Consider the following 22,231-nt stretch of genomic DNA (forward strand, 5'->3'; position numbering starts at 1 on the left):
CAACTTTAAATGTCAAGTTACTAGATGGGAAAGTTGTTTTCACAGGAGGACCCAATGTTATTTTAAGGCATCTAGTGCTTTTTGTTCCCGAAAGCTCTCCTTAGCTCGAGAAGGCAACATTTGCTTGTTTTTATATGACGTGTATAGTCACGTGACCACGAGGGTAACGGGCGGATATTTTCAAAATGGAAGATATACGAAAGTTTTGGAGGGGCAACATTCATTTGTTTTTATCAAAGGTCGTTTATGGCCGCTGATGAGTTTACCTGGATGAACATGTTTTGAATAATAATTTTGTATCGATTGGGAAGACAAATAAGAAGCAAGATGAGTGTTTCAATCGGCGATAAAATCGAGGTGAGTTGTCGACCTAGCTAACACAGTACAATTAGCTAGCAAGCGAACGTCAGTTGTCTGTAAACGTTACCAACTTTGCATAATTCGTAGTCAGCAACGCAGACGAGTAACTTTTATTTAGCTAGCTGGTGGCTAAAACTAGTAGCACTGGCTACTACAGCCGAGTTATTGTTGATTATTTTGACTGAGACATGTCCCCTGCGATTTACCGCAACGGTTTATTGTTGCCAGGTGACGGGTACCACAACGCCTGCTCATTAGCGGGAAGAGAGCCGGGATAATTAAAGGTTTTGGTTGGCTATATGACAGAGACAGGTGTTTTGATGTTTTACTTCTGACGGTTGGCTAGCCATAACGACCAAATGGTAACGTTAACATTAGCCACAGTTGTTGTAGTCTAGTACTCAGTCACTGTATGTCTAGTCGGCTACATGACACATATCAGAGAGAAGATGTTCGACAAAGTTTTAAATTATTTATTTCAAAACCTGACAACTAAATGCAAAGCCAGTGAAGATGAGGAGAGAATCTTATTTACAGCTGGGGAGCTAAAGATTGAGGTATCACATCAGAATCATCCTCTGTCAAAGATAGCTGACAGCCAAATCCATTTCTAGGACATAGGCATAGCTATAGGACATATTCTAGTCATATTTGTTGCAATATAAATATTAGCTTATTGATTTTGGATTTATATATTGCAGATATGTGAAACTGTTTTCATTCTCTTTTTCAGGATTTCAAAGTTCTCACCCTCCTTGGTAAGGGCTCCTTTGCATGTGTTTACCGGGCAAAGTCAGTGAACACTGGCTTGGAGGTGGCGATCAAAATGGTAAGAACGTATAATAATAAAACAAAAGTTGCTATACAGTCCACATCCAATTACTCTTATGATGTAAGCTTGTTTCATGCTGTTCCTGTATCATGGGGCGGCAGGGTAGCCTAGTGGTTAGAGCGTTGGACTAGTAACCGGAAGGTGTTTAAAAACACATGTAAGAGCTCATCAGCACACTTTTTGTCAAGTGCAAGCAGACAAATCACAGGTTTAGAAATGTTGACAGGCTCCACAGTGAAGACTTAACCACTCATCATCACCATCTCACTACCAGGTGGTGTTTAGCAGTCTTGTATTTTTTCTAAGCCCCCCTCCCAGGGGTCACCTGGGGACTGTTGGAAGTGTAGACAGTCTGTTCTGTTCCTGGATAGCTCTCACTCTCTTTGTGGAAGACCAATCGTTTGTTTACCACAAGACTAAAGCAGTGTATTATAATGCTCACTGTATAATTATCTCCATCGTTCCCCTCTCTGTTCAGATTGACAAAAAAGCTATGCATAAATCTGGTATGGTCCAGCGCGTGAGTAACGAAGTGGAGATTCAGTGTCGATTGAAGCATCCGTCAATACTAGAGGTAAGCATGGTTGAACTTTGTTGGGCCAGTTTTGGCATATCTGATCATTGTTGTGCTGAAATTGGTGCTACTTTAATAAGGTCTTATTTACTAATTTACATAACTGCGTTAACCCCGATATAACATTTTGGCTTGTAATTTTGCTATTTTGCAGCTGTACAACTACTTTGAAGACAGTAACTATGTGTACTTGGTGTTGGAGATGTGCCATAATGGAGAGATGAGTCGATACCTGAAAGACAGGAAGATGCCCTTCTCAGAGGATGATGGTCAGTCTCATTGTTTACCTGAGAGTGCATTAGGCTTGGGCAATCTACAGTTTATACTGGGTTATTTCGAAAAGTATGATTTTCAATTCTGTTTAAAAATATACAATAATAAAAAATATTTACCTTTTTTGTTGGGGACTTTGCGTTAAGTATAACTAAAATAAGTCTTACACCGAACATCAAACCGGCCGCGCGCCATCGTGCACAAATTGATTTTGTCCCCCCACACCAAACGCGATCACGACACGCAGGTTGAAATATCAAAACAAACTCTGAACTAATTATATTAATTTGGGGACAGGTCAAAAAGCATACATTTTCTGGCAATTTAACTAGCTAGCTTACTGTTGCTAGCTAATTTGTCCTGGGATATAAACGTTGAGTTCTTATTTTCTGTACAGCACTTCAGCTGATGCAAGAAGGGCTATATAAATACATTTGATTTTACCTGAAATGCACAAGGTCCTCTACTCAGACAATTAATCCACACATAAAACGATAACCAAATTGTTTCTAGTCATCTCTCCTCCTTCCAGGCTTCTTCTTGGGACTTTATGGCAATTGGCATCTAACTTTCTTAGTTACCATGACCACCGACCAAACTCAGTTCATCTTTCAATCACCCACGTGGGTATCTCCTTCTATACACCAATGAGGAGATGGGAGAGGCAGGACTTGCACTGCGTTCAGCGTCACAAATAGAACTGACTTCTATTTTAACGCTTGGCAACGCATTTCGCTCGTTGGCGCATGCACGAGCAGTGTGGGTGCAATAATTGAATAACATGTATGTTTAAATTTATTTTGCAATGCGAGCGGTGTGGTCAGCATGTAAGATGTGTAAAATAAATTCTATACAGCTCAGGACGCTAAGTGGCTGTTGCCTAAATTGTTTTGTGCGCCAAGGTAATTGTTGATTTTTTTTTTACTTCATTTTGTAAAATTAGCATAACCTTTCAAACCATACCCTGTTTAACTTCTCCTCTATTACAGTAAAATTATGTCTCTGAGTTTCGGTATCCATATGACTCAAATGCAAATAGCGAGTTGAAACTGTTTGTCAGAGAGGAAGAAGTGATCTCTCATCTTTGTTGTTTTGAGTGGTAGGGTTCTCTCACCAAAATCTGTCAAAAATAAGCCCTGTGCGTTTCTATGCGCTTATTTTGAACCTAAGCTTGTCGCCTGCCTTCCCGCCTTTGGGACAATGACACCCATTGTTAGGGCGGAAACATGAGCATCTCGTCATTATATACAGATCTCTGGTGTAAATGGGAAGGTGCACAGCACAGATGGAGCAGACAAGACCAAAAAGCGGACATAAACGGTCATAAAGAAATGTATTTACAAAAAACTTGATTCTACAATTCAGGCATTTGGAATATTGCTCAAAAACATAAATTAGAATTAATCAAATGAATTTGATATATTGCCCAGCCCTACCCCGGTATGGTACCGAAACGGTATGACAATCTGGATACCGCCCAACCCTAGAGTGTGTCAGTGATACATCTCTTAGCTTATGAAATCTACGTTAACATGTCTTGACACCTGTCCTCATTTCCTTTTATAACAGTTGTTTTCATTTGTTTTTTTTCACGTTACAGCACAGCACTTCATGCATCAAATAGTGAAAGGTATGCTGTACTTGCATACACATGGCATCATGCATCGGGACCTGACCTTGTCCAACCTGCTGCTGACGAGCAATATGAACCTTAAAATAGCTGACTTTGGCCTGGCCACCCAACTGAAGCTCCCCAGCGAGAAGCACTTCACTATGTGTGGCACACCCAACTACATCTCCCCAGAGGTGGCCACCCACAGTGCCCATGGCCTGGAGTCTGATGTCTGGTCTCTGGGCTGTATGTTCTACGCCTTCCTGATGGGCCGGCCCCCATTTGACACAGACACAGTGAAGCACACCCTCAACAAGGTGGTTCTGGGGGAGTATGACATGCCCAGCCATGTGTCCCAGGAGGCCCAGGACCTTATCCATCAGCTGCTGAGGAAGGACCCTGCGCAGCGGCCCAGCCTGTCTGCCGTGCTTGACCACCCCTTCATGACCCAAAGCCTGCTTGCCAGGACCAAGGAGCTGAGCCTTGGTGAACCAGGCTCCATGGACAGCGGCATCGCCACCATCTCGACAGCCTGCACCTCATCCACCTCAGGCAGCAGCCGTCTCCAGAAGAGAGCAGCCAGGCATGTGATCGGACCTGCCCTGCCCAACCGCATGGCACATATCTCCACATTGCCCCGGCCGCCAAGCAGCGCCTGCTTTGAGGGGGTTGAGCAGTGGCAGCAGCACTCCGACAGAGTAGGGAGGAGCAGGGCAGTTCTGGGCTGGGAGAGTGGACGGCCCCACTCCCGGTACCTACGGAGGACTCACTCCTCAGACCGGTCTAGCTCCTCTGTCACTCCAGCCCAGGGGATGGGGCAGGCAGAGCTGGAGAGATGCCACTCTGAGGAGATGCTGACCGGGTCGGAGAGACTGGCCTTTCCCATGTCCTCCAGCTACAAGGACACTCCACAACCCTTCGCAGAGCATGGAAGGCTCCCATCGGTGCCTGTCAAACAGACAGCCAGGTAAGATGTGACCCCAGTGTGATGTAATTAATAGAATGTATTTTTTTAATTAAGATGGCTGCGTCTGTCTGACTAACTGATACATGTATGTACCCTTTATTTCCTCAGCTCAGGATGTTCATATTCCATACAACCACCACATCCACTAAACCTGCAGTTACAAGAGTCAGAAGGTGTACAGAATTGGTTCAGTAAAGAAGGTATAGTACACCTACTTGTTTCTTTGCTGTATCTTAATCTTATATCCCAATGTAAAGATTTAAAAGCTCTAAAATAAAGATTTTCTCACAAGCTTGACCGCATTGTTTGTTCATCCTGCCTCACTAGGCCTGTTTCCGAGGCCCACTGATGTCACCTCTCACAGCAGCAGTGGCAGTTTCCATAGTGGCAGGGAGCCTCTAGGTGTACACAACACCCGGAGTGACAAACCGGCAGGCAGAGGCACCAGTCCTCACCTCCACCGCAACACCTCAAACACTGACTCCTACAGGGAGAATGGGCAACCCGGTCATGGGGAAGAGTTGCAGAGTCTATCCAAACCAAGTGTAGAAAAGGAGAAAAAGTCCCTGAGAAATGTGCTCCCTCCTTTGTGTGCCTCAAGACTGAAATCCATCAGACAGAAGACTAAAAACGCTGTGGTAAGACAGACGTACACCCTAGTTATCCCCCTGTCTATTCAACTGATCTGCTTTCAATGCCTGCCTGCCCTACAGCTGTGGGTTCCGTCTCCTTCTCCCCAGGTGAGCATTCTGGATACAGGAGAGGTGTGTATGGAGCTTCTCAAGGGCCAGGGCCCCCAGGAGAGGGGCAAAGAGGTCCTCAGGATATCCTGTGATGGTTTGATGGTGAGTTTCAGGAATAACACAACACTTCATAACCTTCAGAGAAGATGTATCATGGTATGTCTGTGAAATAATGGCAAAACACTAATGTCACCCTTTGACCATGATCCTGTAGGTCACTATTTACCAGCCCAATGAGGGGAAGGGTTTTCCTGTGCTAGACCGCCCCCCTGCTCCCCCTGAAGACATCTTGATCTGCAGCTATGAGGACCTACCGGGTACACCTCAATACCAGATAGTGACATCTCGCAGTGACATGATTTAAAAACCACAATTTGGGGTCTCCTGAGTGGCACACCAGTTTAAGGCACTGCATCGCATGCAGTGCTAGATCCATTACTACAGACCTGGGTTCATTCCTGGGCTGTGCCACAACCGGTATTGGCCGGGAGTCCCATAGGACAGCGCACAATTGGCCCAGCGTCGTCCAGGTTGGGGGAGGGTTTGGCAAGTGGGGCTTTCCTTGGCTCATCGCACTCGACTCCTTGTGGCGGGCCGGGTGCCTGCGGGCTGACTGGTCTCCAGTTGAACTGTGTTTCCTCCGACACATTGGTGCGGCTGGCTTCTGGGTTAAGCTGGCGGGTGTTAAGGAGCGCGGTTAGGCGGGTCATGTTTCGGAGGACGCATGCCTCTCCCGAGCCCGTTGGGGAGTTGCAGCGATGAGACAAGATCGAAAAAGGGGGTAAAATAAAAAAAAAAGTTGTAAAACCACAATTCGATAAATATGTTAGAAATCTGATTTCAACTAACCTTTGTCCTCTGTCTTCAATAGAGAAGTACTGGAAGAAATACCAGTATGCCTCCAAGTTTGTGCAGCTGGTAAAATCCAAGACTCCCAAAGTTACCCTCTATACCAAGTATGGCAAATGTATGCTGATGGAGAACTCCCCTAATGCAGACCTTGAGATGTGCTTCTACGATGGTGAGGATCATTTACAAAGCGTAAATTATATGAAACATAATGACCTTGAAGGATAAGGTGTATTTTCCTTCTGAGATTGAAAAGTTGTTGTTGCACAGTTAAACTAAATAATCCTGACCTGTGGTCCTCTATGCTGTGACAGGAGCAAAAACCCACAAGACGTCAGAGCTGGTCCGTGTGGTGGAGAAGAGTGGGAAGTCGTACACGGTGAAGGGAGAGGTGGGTCTGAGTGGCCTCAGTCCAGAGAGCAGGCTGTACGTGAAGCTGTCTGACGAGGGCCACAGCATGTGTCTGTCTCTAGAGACGGCAATTACTGCAGAGGAGCAGCGCTGTGCCAAGAGCACTCCCTTCTTCCCCATCACCCTCGGCCGGTGAGCAAGAGAGCCATGACTGTCTGTTAATGCAGGACATTGTCACGTTTGGAAGCACTTAATTTCTAAAATGTTCAACTTCATATTGATCTCCAGCACCACCCCAACATCAACATATGTGAAAATGGTGCATTTCTATGTTTTGTAGTAAAAAAGAGAGGAAGATAAGTGTTTCCAATGACATCATCAACCAATTAGACAATTGGTAGAAAATGCCTTCTCATAATTGGTTAAAATCACATGAAGCTCATTGATGTCATTGGAAACACTTATCTTCCTCTCTTTTTTACTACAAAACAGAAACGTGCCATTTTCACATACATATGTTGTGGTGGTGCTGGAAGTGATGAATATGAAGCTACATTATTTTGACATTTCCCTTTAAAGAAAGCACCATGTTGCAGAATGCAGACACTATTTCAGTTCTAATCAGTCAGTCATACTTTGCCTCCTAATCAGTCAGTTTGTTGAGATATCCAGTCACCTGTCAGTCAAATCAAATCCAATTTTATTTTTCACATACACATGGTTAGCAGATGTTAATGCGAGTGTAGCGAAATGCTTGTGCTTCTAGTTCCGACAATGCAGTAATAACCAATGAGTAATCTAACCTAACAATTTCACAACTACCTTATACACACAAGTGTAAAGGGATGAAGAATATGTACATAAAAATATATGAATGAGTGATGGTACAGAACGGCATAGGCATGATGCAGTAGATGGTATCGAGTACAGTATGAGATGAGCAATGTAGGGTATGTAAACATTAAGTGGCATTGTTTAAAGTGGCTAGTGATACATTTTTACATACATTTTTACATAATTAAAGTGGCTGGTGTTGAGTCAGTATGTTGGCAGCAGCCACTCAATGTTAGTGGTGGCTGTTTAACAGTCTGATGGCCTTGAGATAGAAGCTGCTTTTCAGTCTCCCGGTCCCTGCTTTGATGCACCTGTACTGACCTCGCCTTCTGGATGATAGCGGGGTGAACAGGCAGTGGCTCGGGTGGTTGTTGTCCTTGATGATCTTTATGGCATTCCTGTGACATCGGGTGGTGTAGGTGTCCTGGAGGGCAGGTAGTTTGCCCCCGGTGATGCGTTGTGCAGACCTCACTACCCTCTGGAGAGCCTTACAGTTGTGGGCGGAGCAGTTGCCGTACCAGGCGGTGATACAGCCCGACAGGATGCTCTCGATTGTGCATCTGTAAAAGTTTGAGTGCTTTTGATGACAAGCCAAATTTCTTCAGCCTCCTGAGGTTGAAGAGGCGCTGCTGCACCTTCTTCACGATGCTGTCTGTGTGGGTGGACCAATTCAGTTTATCCGTGATGTGTACGCCGAGGAACTTAAAACTTTCCACCTTCTCCACTACTGTCCCGTCGATGTGGATAGGGGGGTGCTCCCTCTGCTGTTTCCTGAAGTCCACGATCATCTCCTTTGTTTTTGTTGACGTTGAGTGTGAGGTTATTTTCCTGACACCACACTCCGAGGGCCCTCACCGCAAACTTGATGATCGAGTTGGAGTCGTGCATGGCCACGCAGTCGTGGGTGAACAGGGAGTACAGGAGAGGGCTCAGAACGCACCCTTGTGGGGCCTCAGTGTTGAGGATCAGCGGGGTGGAGATGTTACCTACCCTCACCACCTGGGGGCATCCCGTCAGAAAGTCCAGGACCCAGTTGCACAGGGTGGGGTCGAGGCCCAGGGTCTCGAGCTTGATGACGAGTTTGGAGGGTGCAATGGTGTTGAATGCTGAGCTGTAGTCGATGAACAGCATTCTCACATAGGTATTCCTTTTGTCCAGATGGGTTAGGGCAGTGTGGTTGCGATTGCATCGTCTGTGGACCTATTGGGGCAGTAAGCAAAATGGAGTGGGTCTAGGGTGTCAGGTAGTCCCAGTCCTTGTCACTAATCTTGCGCCTCTGTTTATCCCTCCCAGAAGACCTGCCAACCCAGACTCCCCTTGCCCCTTGGGCGGTGTTGCCCCTGTAGATGTGGCATCACCGCCCAAGCACCTACACATTACTCCCTCTGTGAGTTTCTCCTGAAGCAACATTTCACATTCTATCAACTAAGCTATTTATTCCATCCATTTTTATTTAGGAAGTGTAAGATATTTCTGGTGTTTTTATTTTGTTGAATCTTTTTCTCTTCTCTAATCTTCAGATGATCTCATATGATGGGTCTGACTTCACCTCGGCTAGCGTGAACAAAAACTGCTCTCCGCTGTCGGTCAAACAAGACCACACAACCAACACAGGGAAAGTGCTTAAGTCTGTCTTTGTGCCAAACATTGGTTGGGCCTCACAGCTGACCAGTGGAGAGGTGTGGGTGCAGTTCAACGATGGCTCCCAGCTGGTGGTGCAGGCAGGGGTCTCTTGTATTGCCTACACATCCCCAGAGGGACGGACCACCAGGTACTGAACACTTACACAGCACACTGACCCATGGCTTCACCACCCTTTCATACAGTGCTATGTCAATGTCCATCTTTTGTCATTTTGATATGAAATGGTAGTTGTCAACCCCTTTTTGCTGACATGTTCCTGCTTGTTGCTCCAGGTACAAAGAGAATGAGAAGTTGCCAGAGCTTGTGAAGGAGAAGCTGCACTGTCTCTCCACCATCCTGGGCCTGTTAGCCAGTCCAGCAGCACGCCGCTGAATCAAACAACCTCAGCAGCATTGCAACGTCCCAGTAAAATGCTGTTGCAGGGCGGAGACACTTTTATAGGCTTTATACCATGACATACATACCTCTCAAGTGTGCTTGTAAATAGTGTTTTTATGTACAGATGACAAAATTATGAAAATATATATTTTATAAAGTGCCCATGTTGTACAGTATAATCTTGTAATTGTAATTTTCTACGTTGTCAAACCATAATCTCCATGAAATGTCAGATGCATAAAAGCTGAAGCAATAAACATCTGCAGGCTGGGTAGAGTTCAGTCGCACTTTGGTGTTCAGGGGTCTTTTGTTCTTTGTCACTTGCAACAGCATGACTGGGTAAATGTTTACAACAAACTAAAATATTAAAGGATGAGCTGTTATGTTAGCATACCTTACTGGTGTATGGTATTGATATGCAGGACATGAACATGAGGCCTATCAAGTGTAAGATACCCAATACAACATTGTGGGAATTAATTTAATAACTTACTGTTTCTCATTATCTGGGCTGAAGTACTAGAATAGTAATGGCAATTTCTCAACGATATTGGTTTAAAGGGGGGATTATTTTTTCCCCTTTTGGTTTAGCCATTTAATAAAGTAATTGTTTAGAATTAGTTTCTTTAAAGAACTGATACATAACATTTTCAGATGGAAGCTCAAAGCAATGACATTGTCAGGGTGAAAAAATGATAAAGGTTGTAAGTAGGGGTAATATTTATTTCCCATTTAGAAGCACAATGAAAAACAATGTGAGACACAGTATAGTTGTGTACAGAAATGTCAGTGTTTTCACAACATACTGGGCATGGCTTGGTTAAGACATCCTCTCCTTTGTCACTGTTTACAGGGTTGAGGATCTGTGTCTTCACTAGGAAAGGCTTTAGGAGCATTGCTACTCAATGCTAGTCCCGGAGGGCTGCAGGTGGAATGGCTAAACGGTTTAGATTGTCAGTCATTGTCACTAGGCCATTGGGGCTAAGTAACCTCTGTGTATATTCAATTTGCTAGCCTACTTATTCTACGTACATGCTGAAGGACTAAGAGCCTGTGCTCAAGTAAATGCCCTATTGTTTTTACATTGAGTTGGCAGCCCTGTACTCTTTTCCTTGCACTTCAACTGGATGCTTACTAAGGGTGACGACAGTGGCAACTAAGCTGCTTGGTCTCGAAGTTCTGAAGTTGGTTGGCAAATGAAACTAACTATTTCACTACTCGTTTGTTCAACTTGCTCACTCCATTTAATAAAAAAATAATTTCCCCCCATAAAATCGCTAAATAAATTGTTCTTAGGAAATCATGACAAAGATGTTAACATTTACATTTCAGTCAAATAGAAGTAAAAACTACATGGTTCTCTCACAGTGAACATTAGGAGCAAATTAGATGTTCTCTCTTATTTTGTGCCACCTCAAAAGGACAGCAGCTGGACAATAGGATTCATTCAGGGAGTTTGGCGTCTGTCGATACCAGCTATACAAGAGAGCGCAGCAGGTGGACTACAGGGTGTTTCACTGTTTAATAGGTGCAGGAGTCTGCTGTCAATAAGGCTGAAAGTAAAAACAAACAAAAATATCCTTAGCATTTGTAATCAAGAACAATTAATTTAATGGTCACAAAAATAAACTTGCCGATTTAGTGTGTTCAATACCAATTGAACATACCGTTCCATTGAGTCGTAATGGAGGGAGAGTTTCCTGTGTCCAGTCATTTCAAGTCCATAAAACAGTACTGTGTGACAGTCAGGTTATTTTCACTAAAGCATTGGAATTCTTCTCGAAAACACCCACATATACAAACGGAATGTGATCCTCATCTTTCAGCTGGAGGAACGCAAATCAAGTTGAGAAGCAGGGACATGGACTTCTTAGTACTTGCATAAAACACCTGTATAAACCTCAACCACATCTGACATAAACACTCAAAGGCCTTTATAAACATTCCATATTTAACTTGGTCACATGAAGAGATTTATTTTTTTCCCTTTTACTGCTGACAAATGTTTATAATCAGGTGTGATCAAAAGGATTATTCAGGCATTTTCAGACTTTCGTGCTACATACATCTTGATAGAAAAGATTTTGTGTTTTCTGTAGTTGTGAAGACTATGAAATTGACATGACAAGAGCCTTGCCAATAAGATGGCACACAAGAAAGTAAACAGCGTTCAATTGAAATTGTATCTAATGTAGGGCTGGGCAACTTGGCCAATATATATTATCACAATATCTTTCCCCATTTTGATGCTATGGCGGTATTTGGCATAATTTTAGTTGAATTTTAGTCTGAATAATGAAAGTTCTGAATATGTTTTATGAGTAGTGCATGACCCTAGGATTGCAACCAACAAAAACATTTCTCCATGCTGATTGTTATATACACAACCAAACTAGGGCAACACTGATAGTGAAGTAGTCCCAGCTTTTCATTTATATAGCACTGTATCAACAGCTCGTTATAGACCTTCGGTGTCAAACTCATTCCACAGAGGGCCAAATGTCTGCCGGTTTTTGGTTTTTCCTTTCAATTAAGACCTAGAAAACCAGGTGAGGGGAGTTCCTCACAAGGGGAAAGGGGGATACCTAGTCAGTTGTACAACTGAATGTCTTCAACTGAAATGTGTCTTCCGCATTTAACCCAACTCCTCTGAATCAGAAAGGTGCGGGGGGGGTGGGGGGCTGCCTTAATCAACATCCACGTCTTTGGCGTCTGGGGAACAGTGAATTAACAGCTCTGCTCAGGCGCAGAATGACAGATTTTTTACCTTGTCATCTCTGGGATTCAATCCAGCAACCTTTCGGTTACTGATCCAACGCTCTAACCACTAGGCTACCTGCCACCCCACTACTAATTAGTGACCTTAATTTTTCAATCAAGTAAAAGGGAAGAGCAAAAACCTGCAGACACTCGGTCCTCCGTAGCATGAGTTTGACGTGTTAGACGGTTTTGTAAAAATCCATACTGGTATGAGGATCCATACCGGTATACCTTAAAAGACGATAGATATCGCCCTAATCTAATGTCCACCAAGATCCCATGACTTTCTTGCAACAGAGTGGGCTCTTCCGCTTTAAGTCAGTTAACACAGGCAGCTGGTCCAAACCAGTGGAGGAGTATTAGAATACAGACAATCCTCTAGCCATACATCCCTTCTACCCTAACCACACATGACAGAGTGGCATTCAGACACACATCACTAGTGAGTTTAAATGCAGGAAATGTGTGAACGTGCCTGTGTGCCTGGAGCATATGTTTAATTGCCCTTTTCTTTACTGCTGCAGTCAAAGGTCAGACATGGCTAGTCCCCCAACCACCTCATGTGGACCACTTGATTACAGAGATTTCACAGAGAGAAACTAAATCAGCAACTAAGCAAGCGGAGTTCCCAAAAGTTCACATTACTGTAAGTCTTATTAAACCAAACAAAAAAAATCCAAAAGGCAGAAAAGAAAAGATCAAAGACCCAATCACCATCAAGATCTACATAGAAAAAGTTGGTTTTAGATTACAGATATATTATACTTAATATCATAATTATTATGATTATTATTCATTATCGTCACCATTATCATCATCTGTTTTTGTTCGCGGTTAGAACAGGGTGGGGGCTAAGGGGGAAGAGGATGGCAGTCATTGGGAGGAAGCCTTGGTGGCTATCGTGGACACACAGTGTTGCTGGAAGTTGGGGGACATGGCTGAGTTACAGCCCAGTCTCTGGCGGGGGCCCTTCAGGTTCCCATCCCCCTCCACGATCCAGGGGCTGCTGCTGGCGTCCTTCCCCAGCATGCTGCAGCAGCCTGGGGAGTCCGGGGTCGGGGCTGTGGGCACCGTAGCGATGGGGGTATGGCTGGATGCCAGGCTTTTGGGCTGCCCGCTGGCTGGGGGGCTGTCGGGGGAGTGAGCCTGAAGCACACTGGTGATGTGGGTCAGGAGGTCGTTGAAGAACTCTGGTACACCCTCGTAACCTGGAGAGAAGAGGGTGAGCCTTGAGACATGGCTTACCGATGCTTATATCCCACCTCCAATTCAGAGGGCAGCTGATGGTAACAGTACCGTAGAGGTAAATTAATAAAATTGTCTTGTAGTTATTTTAGGACTTCTTGCTTGTATTTTGACTGCCTAGCTTCTGTCCTTGAGGCACAAAGGGTGAATGTTTGTGAAAGTAGGGATTAGCTCAGTACCATTCTCCTCACACTCCAACCGTCAAAGGTGGCAACAGAGTGCAACCCGAGAACAGTGTTACCATAGCGACAGCCCTAGTCAAGAGAGGCATGTTAGACTCGCCTCTGAGCGTGCTCAATGCTCATTTAAGACTGCTGATGACATCATTGTTGAGCTTACTCTCTCCGAGACACCTAGCCTCCGTCTCCAAGCAAGACCATGTCACGCAGGCTATCAATGCCTTAAAGCAATCTGTCAAAGACTTGAGATGACATACTGGTAGAGATGGTAAAACTGAGTATGAATGCCCATCCATCGTAGACTTCAACAGAAACACACATCTACTCCTACTCCCTACGGCAGAGGAACAAACCACTCACCAGGGAATGCATTGATGTCGATGACGGCGTGTTGGCCCGTGAGGTTGTTGATGATGACGTCGATGCCAAACAAGGACACGCCCAGCGCCTGTCGCAAGGACCTGGACAGCTCTCTGATGACATCATCACTGGGTGGCTGGGACACCCCCTCCACGTTGTCCCTCTGTGGCAGGAAGGAAACTAAGTCTGAGTCTACTGAACTAGGGGCATTTAATAACACTGGTTTTAAACAGATTTAGGTGATATGATTTTAGTGATTTTAAGTATGTTAATGTTTTGTACTTACAGAAGTCAGGTCTGAAGAGGACTCTGGCTTTGATACATTATGACTGTTGAAGAAAATTGCTTTTCTGTCTGTAATGGAGAAAACATGTACTTTAGTCAGATGACACATTACCTCTACTGAACTATTTGTTATGGGTGTACAGTTCTCATCTCAGGCACTAGGAGGTAGCAAAAACTAATTTGAGCGACAAATGTCCAGCAAAGTCCACTGGTTGATGGAAACAAAGGCACAGGGGCAGCCATAAACAATGAATGAAGTGGTACCAGTATCACATTCAAGTTCAAGTGCACTAATGGGAAGGTACCGCGCAATAAAAAAAATGGACAGTGATGTTAACATCAAATAAATTCTAGGCTTGCGTATATTAGCTGCCGTTGGCCTCGCGTGCATGTGTCCTCAAGATTACATTACCAGAAATCCCATGAATAATATTTTTGTTTGAGTGTTAGAGGGGTGCTCTATTCCCTCCAACAAGCATGCAAGATCCATTCATTCCTCACATGTGCTGCTCAATTATCTTAACCATCTCTAATCATTATAAAAACAAACACTAAAGCCAAAGTAAAGCCTAATGAAGAATTTGGATAATTTAACACATGAAAATAAACTCAATGTCTGGCAAAAAATACATATCTTACGCACACAACTCCTACTTGTAATGGTCATACATCACTCCATTTCAATGGCCTTAATAAACTGAGTGTACTAAACGTTACGGACTCGTTCCATGACAGACTGACCAGGTGACAGCTATGAACCCTTAGAGGTCACTTTTTAAATCCACTTCAAACTGCAATGCTTCTGGGTTTTTCACGCTCAACAGTTTCCTGTGTGTTTCAACAATGTTTTGTACACAATGTATATCCCCATTACCAGTCATGTAGCTGGTAATAGGGATATGGCTGGTAATTTGGTAATTTGGGATTTCCCTCAAGCAAAAACAGACAATGATTACAAATGTGTGCCTTGTAGCGAGGTTCTAACAAGACAAATGGATTACTCCCTTTACATTGGGTAGGGCTGGAAATCAATCTAACACCAAGCGATGGCTTTATAAAGAAGGAGAGGGTGAGGAAGGATTGAAGTAAAGCAGGACTTGGACTACCAGGGTGTGGTAATACTGGAAGCGTTAGCTACACAAATCATTCCCAGGAAAGCTGAAGGAAAGACCCCTAGGCACATATCACCTCTGCTGGGAGCGTGGGCGGTGGGATGGGACCTTATCTTTGCCTGACACCAGGCCCTCTTTCACAACACTGAGGTGCTTAAACACCCAACCCCTCTCTCCTTCCTTACCTAACACAGTCCTCCCTTCTCTACCTCCCTTTGTTTATAATCCATTTTGTCTGCTCTATATATAGTGCGGGTTTGTTTTAAATCCGGCCAACGCCCTGGCCAACGCCCTGGCCGGCACTCTGTATACAGTAGCATAGGTGTGGTGCGTGTGTGGCAGGTCGGGGCACTTTACTGCATGTTTCACTGTGCTGCAGCACACAGAGATGACCCTAGTCTCTTTCAGAAGGTCACTTTACTGCATGTTTCACTGTGCTGCAGCACACAGAGATGACCCTAGTCTTTTTCAGAAGGTAAAAGCAGACGATTCCACTGAAGCCCAGACTGGTTTGCATGAGGGCTTTTACTGTAGTGGATGCAAATGGTGCAGCTTATTCTGTCAAGGAAAAGGGCCACATTCAGATTACTTCAGCCTAATCAATGCTCTGATTGCCTCATGACGTTTGGTATCGAAAACAACTGGTTGCCATACAGGAATAAGATATGACAGTACACCATGCTCTTCCTCTAGAGAATGAAATCAATTAAAGAAAAAACAAGTTGACCAACATTTATAAACAACCAAGTCCACTGCACTCCCTTTTTTTTAAAGAGAGTGGGAGTCCAGTCTTGAAGATGTTTAAAAGCCTTTATGAGGTATTTTATTGGGCCTGTTAGGAGGACAGCAGTGCTGTAGGCTTTCCTCAGAAATGGCACGCTGTGTGCCCATAAATAGACAGTCTCCTGGGTCCTCCTCACCTGCTGGTCCAGCGGGGAAGTTCTTGAGGGATGGTCTCTCCACCAGTGTGTAGGACTCCCCCACCACAAACACCTTGTAGAGCACCGCATTGTGGTTGATGAAGCTCTGGATCACACACGGAGGCTTCACATCCTTCAGGTCCTCCTCACTGAAGATGATGGCCATCTGTGGAGAGGGAGAAGAGGTCATCAATACAGTTCATCTCATTTCATTCATAAACTTGTCCATATACCATAACATCCATCTAACCCGTTTCCACTGACTTGACTGGTTCAATGACAGAAACATGTATGAATGTTGACCATAAGGGCGGACGGAGAAGCGGCTATTGATTGGGCTGACAGAACTGTAGAGTGTTTGATGTGTTAAATGATTATCTAGTTAGAGACACTAATGGATTACAGGGATTTAGCTAACGATCGAGGGTCTGATTAATCTGTGACCCTAAGCGCAGGTTGCCTAGCGGTTAAGAGCGTTGGGGCTAGTAACCGAAAGGTCTGGTTTGAATCCCTGAGCCGGCAAGGTGTAAAGAAATATCTGCCCTTGAGCAACACAGTTAACCAACAACTGTTCCCCAGGCGATGATGACGTGGAGGTGGATTAAGGCAGCCCCCCCGCACCTCTCTGATTCAGAGGGGTTGGGTTAAAAGCGGAAGACACATTTCAGTTGAATACATTCAGTTGTGCAACTGACTAGGTATCCCCCTTCCCCACCATGACCCTGGTGGCTCTTACCTCGTGGGAGTTGGTTCCATGGGCTACTCGTGTTTTGCAAACTGAGAGATGGAGGGAGAGGAAGAAGAACAGGTTGAAAATGTTTGTGAGGAAACCACACTTCCCCAATGGCATCCGTTGAGAAAAAACATGACCGTCACAAGATGACAGAGGGTTATTTTTACACTGACCACAACTTTCAAAAGCCCCGCTCCATAAATGGCTGTCTGCAGACAAGAAAGCTAGGTAAATTGGACATACAAGGTGGCTTAAAAATAGAGGGTTTGAAAATAATTAAGCTAAAAATTTACTTCCAGAAGTTAAACCAAGATATTTATAGTTCAACACTGAAAAGTAACATCAGGATTAAACCACACCACTCTCCTAAATAATAAACTAATTGCGGTGTAGCTAATGTGTGGATACTAAAACCAGGTTGTTGTTTTTTTTAGAGTGTTTGGCAGTTTCCCCCTCACTACAAATTGTTTCCTAATGTCAACCCCTACAAAGCTAGGAGGAAGGACCCTGTGTAATCATCTGGGTCAAGTGACAATTCCTCTTCCTCTATCAAACTGGAAAGGGAGGGACTTACTAAATGGGAAAGTGAGTCCATGCTTCTCAATCTTCTCCAGTGTATCTGGACCACACTCTGTGTTCAGAACCATGAACGGGGGAGAGCAGATTCTCTCATCTAGTGAGGAAGGGAGATGAAGAGAGGGAGGGGAGACAGAGGAAGGAAAGGAGATGAGTAAGAGAGTAGGAACTAGGAAGGAAACCCCCATCTTAATATCAGAGAATCTGTTGAAGGAAAATAATATCTAAGCATGTCATTCAGAAGTCCTTCGTTTCAGCCTGACTATCCAAGAACAGACTCTCACGCACACAGAAACTCAAAACACACTGACTGACGCCAAACATACCCTACTCACACAGCCAAAACACAGACAAGAAAGCTACTTGTCATCTGATAACAGAGGCAGAAGGCCATCTAATTTTAGATACACAAACACACCACCTGTGTGTCATTGCTTTCCTTTATACAGCTGGATTAGGGAACCCCAAAACACACAGCTGCCACCTGAGCAGAGGAGGTAGAGAGGAGAACAGGCTCCTGTTCAAATAAATAAACAAGAAAGCTGCCAACTCTGTCTGGCCTGCTCCGCCCAGAGACGCCACAGCACCAGACAACACATAGATCAGGACCAGACAGAAAACAACAATGACTACTAGACCGACAGACAACATACACCAGACAAGTCCACAGCTCTTCCAAAACCAGATAGGGGTACATACAGTACATGCACAGTACACATACTCAGGATGGGAGTGCTTGTCACCCAGACTGTGTAGCACTTTGGAGAATTGAATCAGAGCTTCATTCTCATTGTTTACATAGTGGCCTGCAGCGGTGGCTGTTTCTCCATCTCCTCTCATAAGACTTGAAGTAAGAGGTTCTGCCATCCCAGGAAATGACGGACAAACATCCTGCAGGTAGAACACAGTAAATCTGCCCTTGTGTAAGCCGATACAGCGATCCAGACTAACGTTTTCCCCTGGTGGCACCAGTACATTATTTAGAAGCACCTAAAAAAGTTCTCCTGGCGTAACGCAATAGAACAAATTAGTCATTTAAAAAAAAAAAAAATCATCCATGGTGCTTTATTGAAAAAAATACTACGGAGTGATTATAGTATGATTAAATAAATAAATCAAATCGTCAAACACATCCCAGCAGGAATGTATGATTGAAGTATTTTTATGTGCAACATAAACCAGTGATTGACATGAATTTTGGGTTGACAATTAGGCTTTTGTTGCTATATTTCTGTCAAAATAGGGCTCCAGAATTTTCTGATTTTGCAAATAGCCAATGTGCAGCTTGCGTGCGCCACATCTCAAAGACATACCGGAAACATCCGTTATTTAAAAAAAGGTGTTCATATGATTATAATAACACCCCTAATAAAGCCGAAACCCTCCTCTCTTCAGCTAGAAAACAGCATACCTGTTTTCAAAACTGTGTTAGTGTTTTACCACAACTTATTTTTAAATAATGCATTTCTCTCACCCTCATAATAGAGTCCACAGCTGGAGGGAGAGGGAGTGGGAGTGAGCCACAGAAGCCGACCGGAAGACCACGGCAAAACGGGCACTGCATGGGCAGGGTAGGCTCTTTCATAGCAGAAATTAAAGCACTTTATTTTAGGTGTACTGTTTGACCAAAATCATAGTTTTAACTTGCACAGCCAAGTCAAAGGGTCGCAAAATGCAACTAAATGGTCGCAGTTCTGGAGCTCTGCTATATTAAAGTTCTGGAGCTCTGCTATATTAAAGTTCTGGAGCTCTGCTATATTAAAGTTCTGGAGCTCTGCTATATTAAAGTTCTGGAGCTCTGCTATATTAAAGTTCTGGAGCTCTGCTATATTAAAGTTCTGGGGCTCTGCTATATTAAAGTTCTGGGGCTCTGCTATATTAAAGTTCTGGGGCTCTGCTATATTAAAGTTCTGGGGCTCTGCTATATTAAAGTTCTGGGGCTCTGCTATATTAAAGTTCTGGAGCTCTGCTATATTAAAGTTCTGGAGCTCTGCTATATTAAAGTTCTGGAGCTCTGCTATATTAAAGTTCTGGAGCTCTGCTATATTAAAGTTCTGGAGCTCTGCTATATTAAAGTTCTGGAGCTCTGCTATATTAAAGTTCTGGAGCTCTGCTATATTAAAGTTCTGGAGCTCTGCTATATTAAAGTTCTGGAGCTCTGCTATATTAAAGTTCTGGGGCTCTGCTATATTAAAGTTCTGGAGCTCTGCTATATTAAAGTTCTGGAGCTCTGCTATATTAAAGTTCTGGAGCTCTGCTATATTAAAGTTCTGGAGCTCTGCTATATTAAAGTTCTGGGGCTCTGCAGTAATTTCCTGGCTATCGGAGATAAGGCAGCTGGTTTGACACAGAAAATCAGTGTCCGGGCCAAACCAAGCGCTGGCATATTGCTGCTGATGCCAAAAACACAATAGAAACACTACAGTGTTTGTGTTGTGTGGGCAATGTGATGTCGGTGCTTCCGGTGAGTTGTGCTGAGGTCAGGAGAAGCCCACAGGACTGTATTACACTGGCTAGTGGCTATACCACTGAATGCTGCTGAGCTGTGGTCGCAGATAGACTGCACAGACACACAGCTCAATGATCACATTGTGGATGTGGAGAGCATACATCAAATACAGAAAAGGTAGACAAATCTCACACTTTTCTGGTTCATACACAGTCAATGAACTATATTTTTTTCAACAGTAAACAACTTCATTTATCCACCATCTTTACATACACTACACAAGATAACTTGCGCTTCAGACCAGTCAGGGAGTGATCGCCCAGGCAGTCATGAGCAGCTGACTCAGGAGGGGAGGAGTGATTGGAGGAAGTAGGGGGATCACCAAGGTGTCAAAGCCATGGGTCTGCTTCCCATTTTGCCAGCATGCGATTTGACCTATATGTAATGTAGCCAATCACAATCCCCTAATACGGATAGGGTAGGTTCTTATCAAAACAAAACCTTAAAAACAAGCTGTCTTTTGTTAGAATAATCAACAAAAAGGAAGCAATAAATTACCAACAGAACATTTAATAACAATACAAGGATTAACTTAATGAAATACAAGTTAAAAGAAATGCGTAAGTATAGAACGCTTTCAGACTGATTTTAAGGTAGCTAAACATACATTAAAAAATAACCTAGGCACAAACAAACATCACTTGATTGTTAATACAAGACAAAATGTGATTGTACTCTGTGCTCCTTAACTTGTATTTGTCTGTGGTGCTCCTGTTCTGTCAGTGACCATCAATGGAGACGTGGCAGCAGCCTAGGAGTGTGGCGTGATGAGTGAGACAGAGGCCTGGAGGGTTTACCCATCACCCCACTGAGCTGAGCTCAGAATTCACACTCACTCTGCTGTTGTTGTGGGAGGGGATAGTAATGTCGGACTAACGTCACTCAAAAACAATCCAAAGACCCAACATGTATTTTATCTGTGAGAACAAAAACTGACTTTAAATCCAAAAAGACCGCCATCACATGTTCCCATACCTGTGGATCGTGACTTGAGCAAAAAAAAACAAACAAAAAAAGCCCATTTGGAAGCATCAGGCCCAGATACAGAGAGACGAGAGGAGATATGAGGATGGTGAGTGAAGCACACGGTCTGTGTGTTATGCGTTGGCGTCGTGCTTGGCCCTGGCCGTTTGGCTCTGAGTGCAGGGGATCAATCTCCTCCTCTGTCTAAACACTGTGTGCACTCAGCAGACGTTTACGGGACGTCAGTCCGACTCGAGGCAGACAGCATACACTACTGGCTGGCCTGACGCTGTGGAACCGCTCAGAGTTTGTGGATCTGGAGTAGGACAGTACTATACAAGACCCAATACTACCATGACAAAACACCCAATTAAAATGAGAGATTCTCATCTTAAAAGGATGTTATCAATAGGGTTTGATCCTTAAAGGAAAAAACAGGACAGTCTTAAGGAGGCCTGGCTGATTGGAATGTTCATACCAGACACTAGTGAACTCTTTCTATAAAGGCAAGCAGCCACAGGTGAAACTGACCTTCACATTTTCTTTGCAAAAGTTATCAGCATTATCAAAGGATTACCAAGTAGGCCTATACTGGTACAAGTCCAGTGTTAACAGTAGATTGACATCTAAATGTTGCTATTTAAGGCTACATTCCTAGTATTACCAGCTCCTCTTCTATTCCCTTGCTCAGAGCCAAACCAGGGATGTTTTCAATATGTCAAATTGAACTCCAAACTCTGTGTGCCCTGCAAGTAAACCCATAATTCTCCATATCCCGCTGTAAGGAGTTTACAGTGAAAATAAAATGAGCCATTAATCTTTGTGAGAGAACAACATCTTCAACTCGGCGTCGTAGAGCACCTCCACTGACGTCTTGATTAACTTCATCAGATCAATCGAACAGAACAGGTCCATAAAGTAACAGTGAACTGCTTTAAAGGCAGTCTTTATGTAAGCAAGGCAATCAATCTTAGTGGTTTTTATTCAGCCCATACTGACTATTCTGTGCTGGGGATGGGCCTGGATGTGTCTGTGCGGTCCTCAGCAGTCCCTCCACAGCTCGTTTTCTTTCATCTGATGAGCCTTTGTATAAAGATTGACTTATTGCATCAGCAGGACACTTGTTATTGTTGGTCGCGTTTGAACCACAGAAACATTAGATTTATGTGGAC

General features: G+C 44.0%; 2 protein-coding genes across 4 annotated transcripts in view; one reads left to right on the plus strand and one right to left on the minus strand.

The window, feature by feature from the left end:
* The first annotated feature begins 126 nt into the window (after positions 1-126).
* LOC110497860 (serine/threonine-protein kinase PLK4) lies at positions 127-9,704 on the plus strand. 2 transcript variants are annotated; one of them, XM_021574294.3, is made up of 14 exons: positions 127-357; positions 1,094-1,189; positions 1,671-1,766; positions 1,921-2,035; positions 3,640-4,618; positions 4,727-4,818; positions 4,946-5,256; positions 5,359-5,463; positions 5,576-5,678; positions 6,233-6,382; positions 6,525-6,753; positions 8,689-8,782; positions 8,916-9,166; positions 9,312-9,704. In XM_021574294.3, the coding sequence occupies exons 1-14, from the start codon at positions 328-330 to the stop codon at positions 9,409-9,411; spliced, it is 2,751 nt and encodes a 916-aa protein (XP_021429969.2). In that variant the 5' UTR covers positions 127-327; the 3' UTR covers positions 9,412-9,704. The 2 variants fall into 2 exon arrangements, with proteins under 2 accessions (XP_021429969.2, XP_090067418.1); XM_090211292.1 differs by lacking the exon at positions 127-357 and adding an exon at positions 755-917.
* Positions 9,705-10,119: 415 nt separating this feature from the next.
* The window catches only part of LOC110497861 (inositol-tetrakisphosphate 1-kinase), a 39,496-nt gene continuing 27,384 nt past the window's right edge, over positions 10,120-22,231 (minus strand). For both annotated transcript variants that reach the window (XM_021574296.3, XM_021574295.3), the window contains exons 6-11: positions 17,586-17,684; positions 17,015-17,055; positions 16,279-16,444; positions 14,248-14,315; positions 13,962-14,124; positions 10,120-13,385 (exon numbers count right to left, since the gene is read on the minus strand). In XM_021574296.3, coding sequence (XP_021429971.1) covers positions 13,051-13,385; positions 13,962-14,124; positions 14,248-14,315; positions 16,279-16,444; positions 17,015-17,055; positions 17,586-17,684 — 872 coding nt within the window. In that variant the 3' untranslated portion in view covers positions 10,120-13,050. The remainder of the gene's footprint in view (positions 13,386-13,961; positions 14,125-14,247; positions 14,316-16,278; positions 16,445-17,014; positions 17,056-17,585; positions 17,685-22,231) is intronic.

The sequence above is a fragment of the Oncorhynchus mykiss genome, chromosome 19 (assembly GCF_057628025.1).
Source record: "Oncorhynchus mykiss isolate SJ-2025 chromosome 19, ASM5762802v1, whole genome shotgun sequence".
Lineage (NCBI taxonomy): Eukaryota > Metazoa > Chordata > Actinopteri > Salmoniformes > Salmonidae > Oncorhynchus > Oncorhynchus mykiss.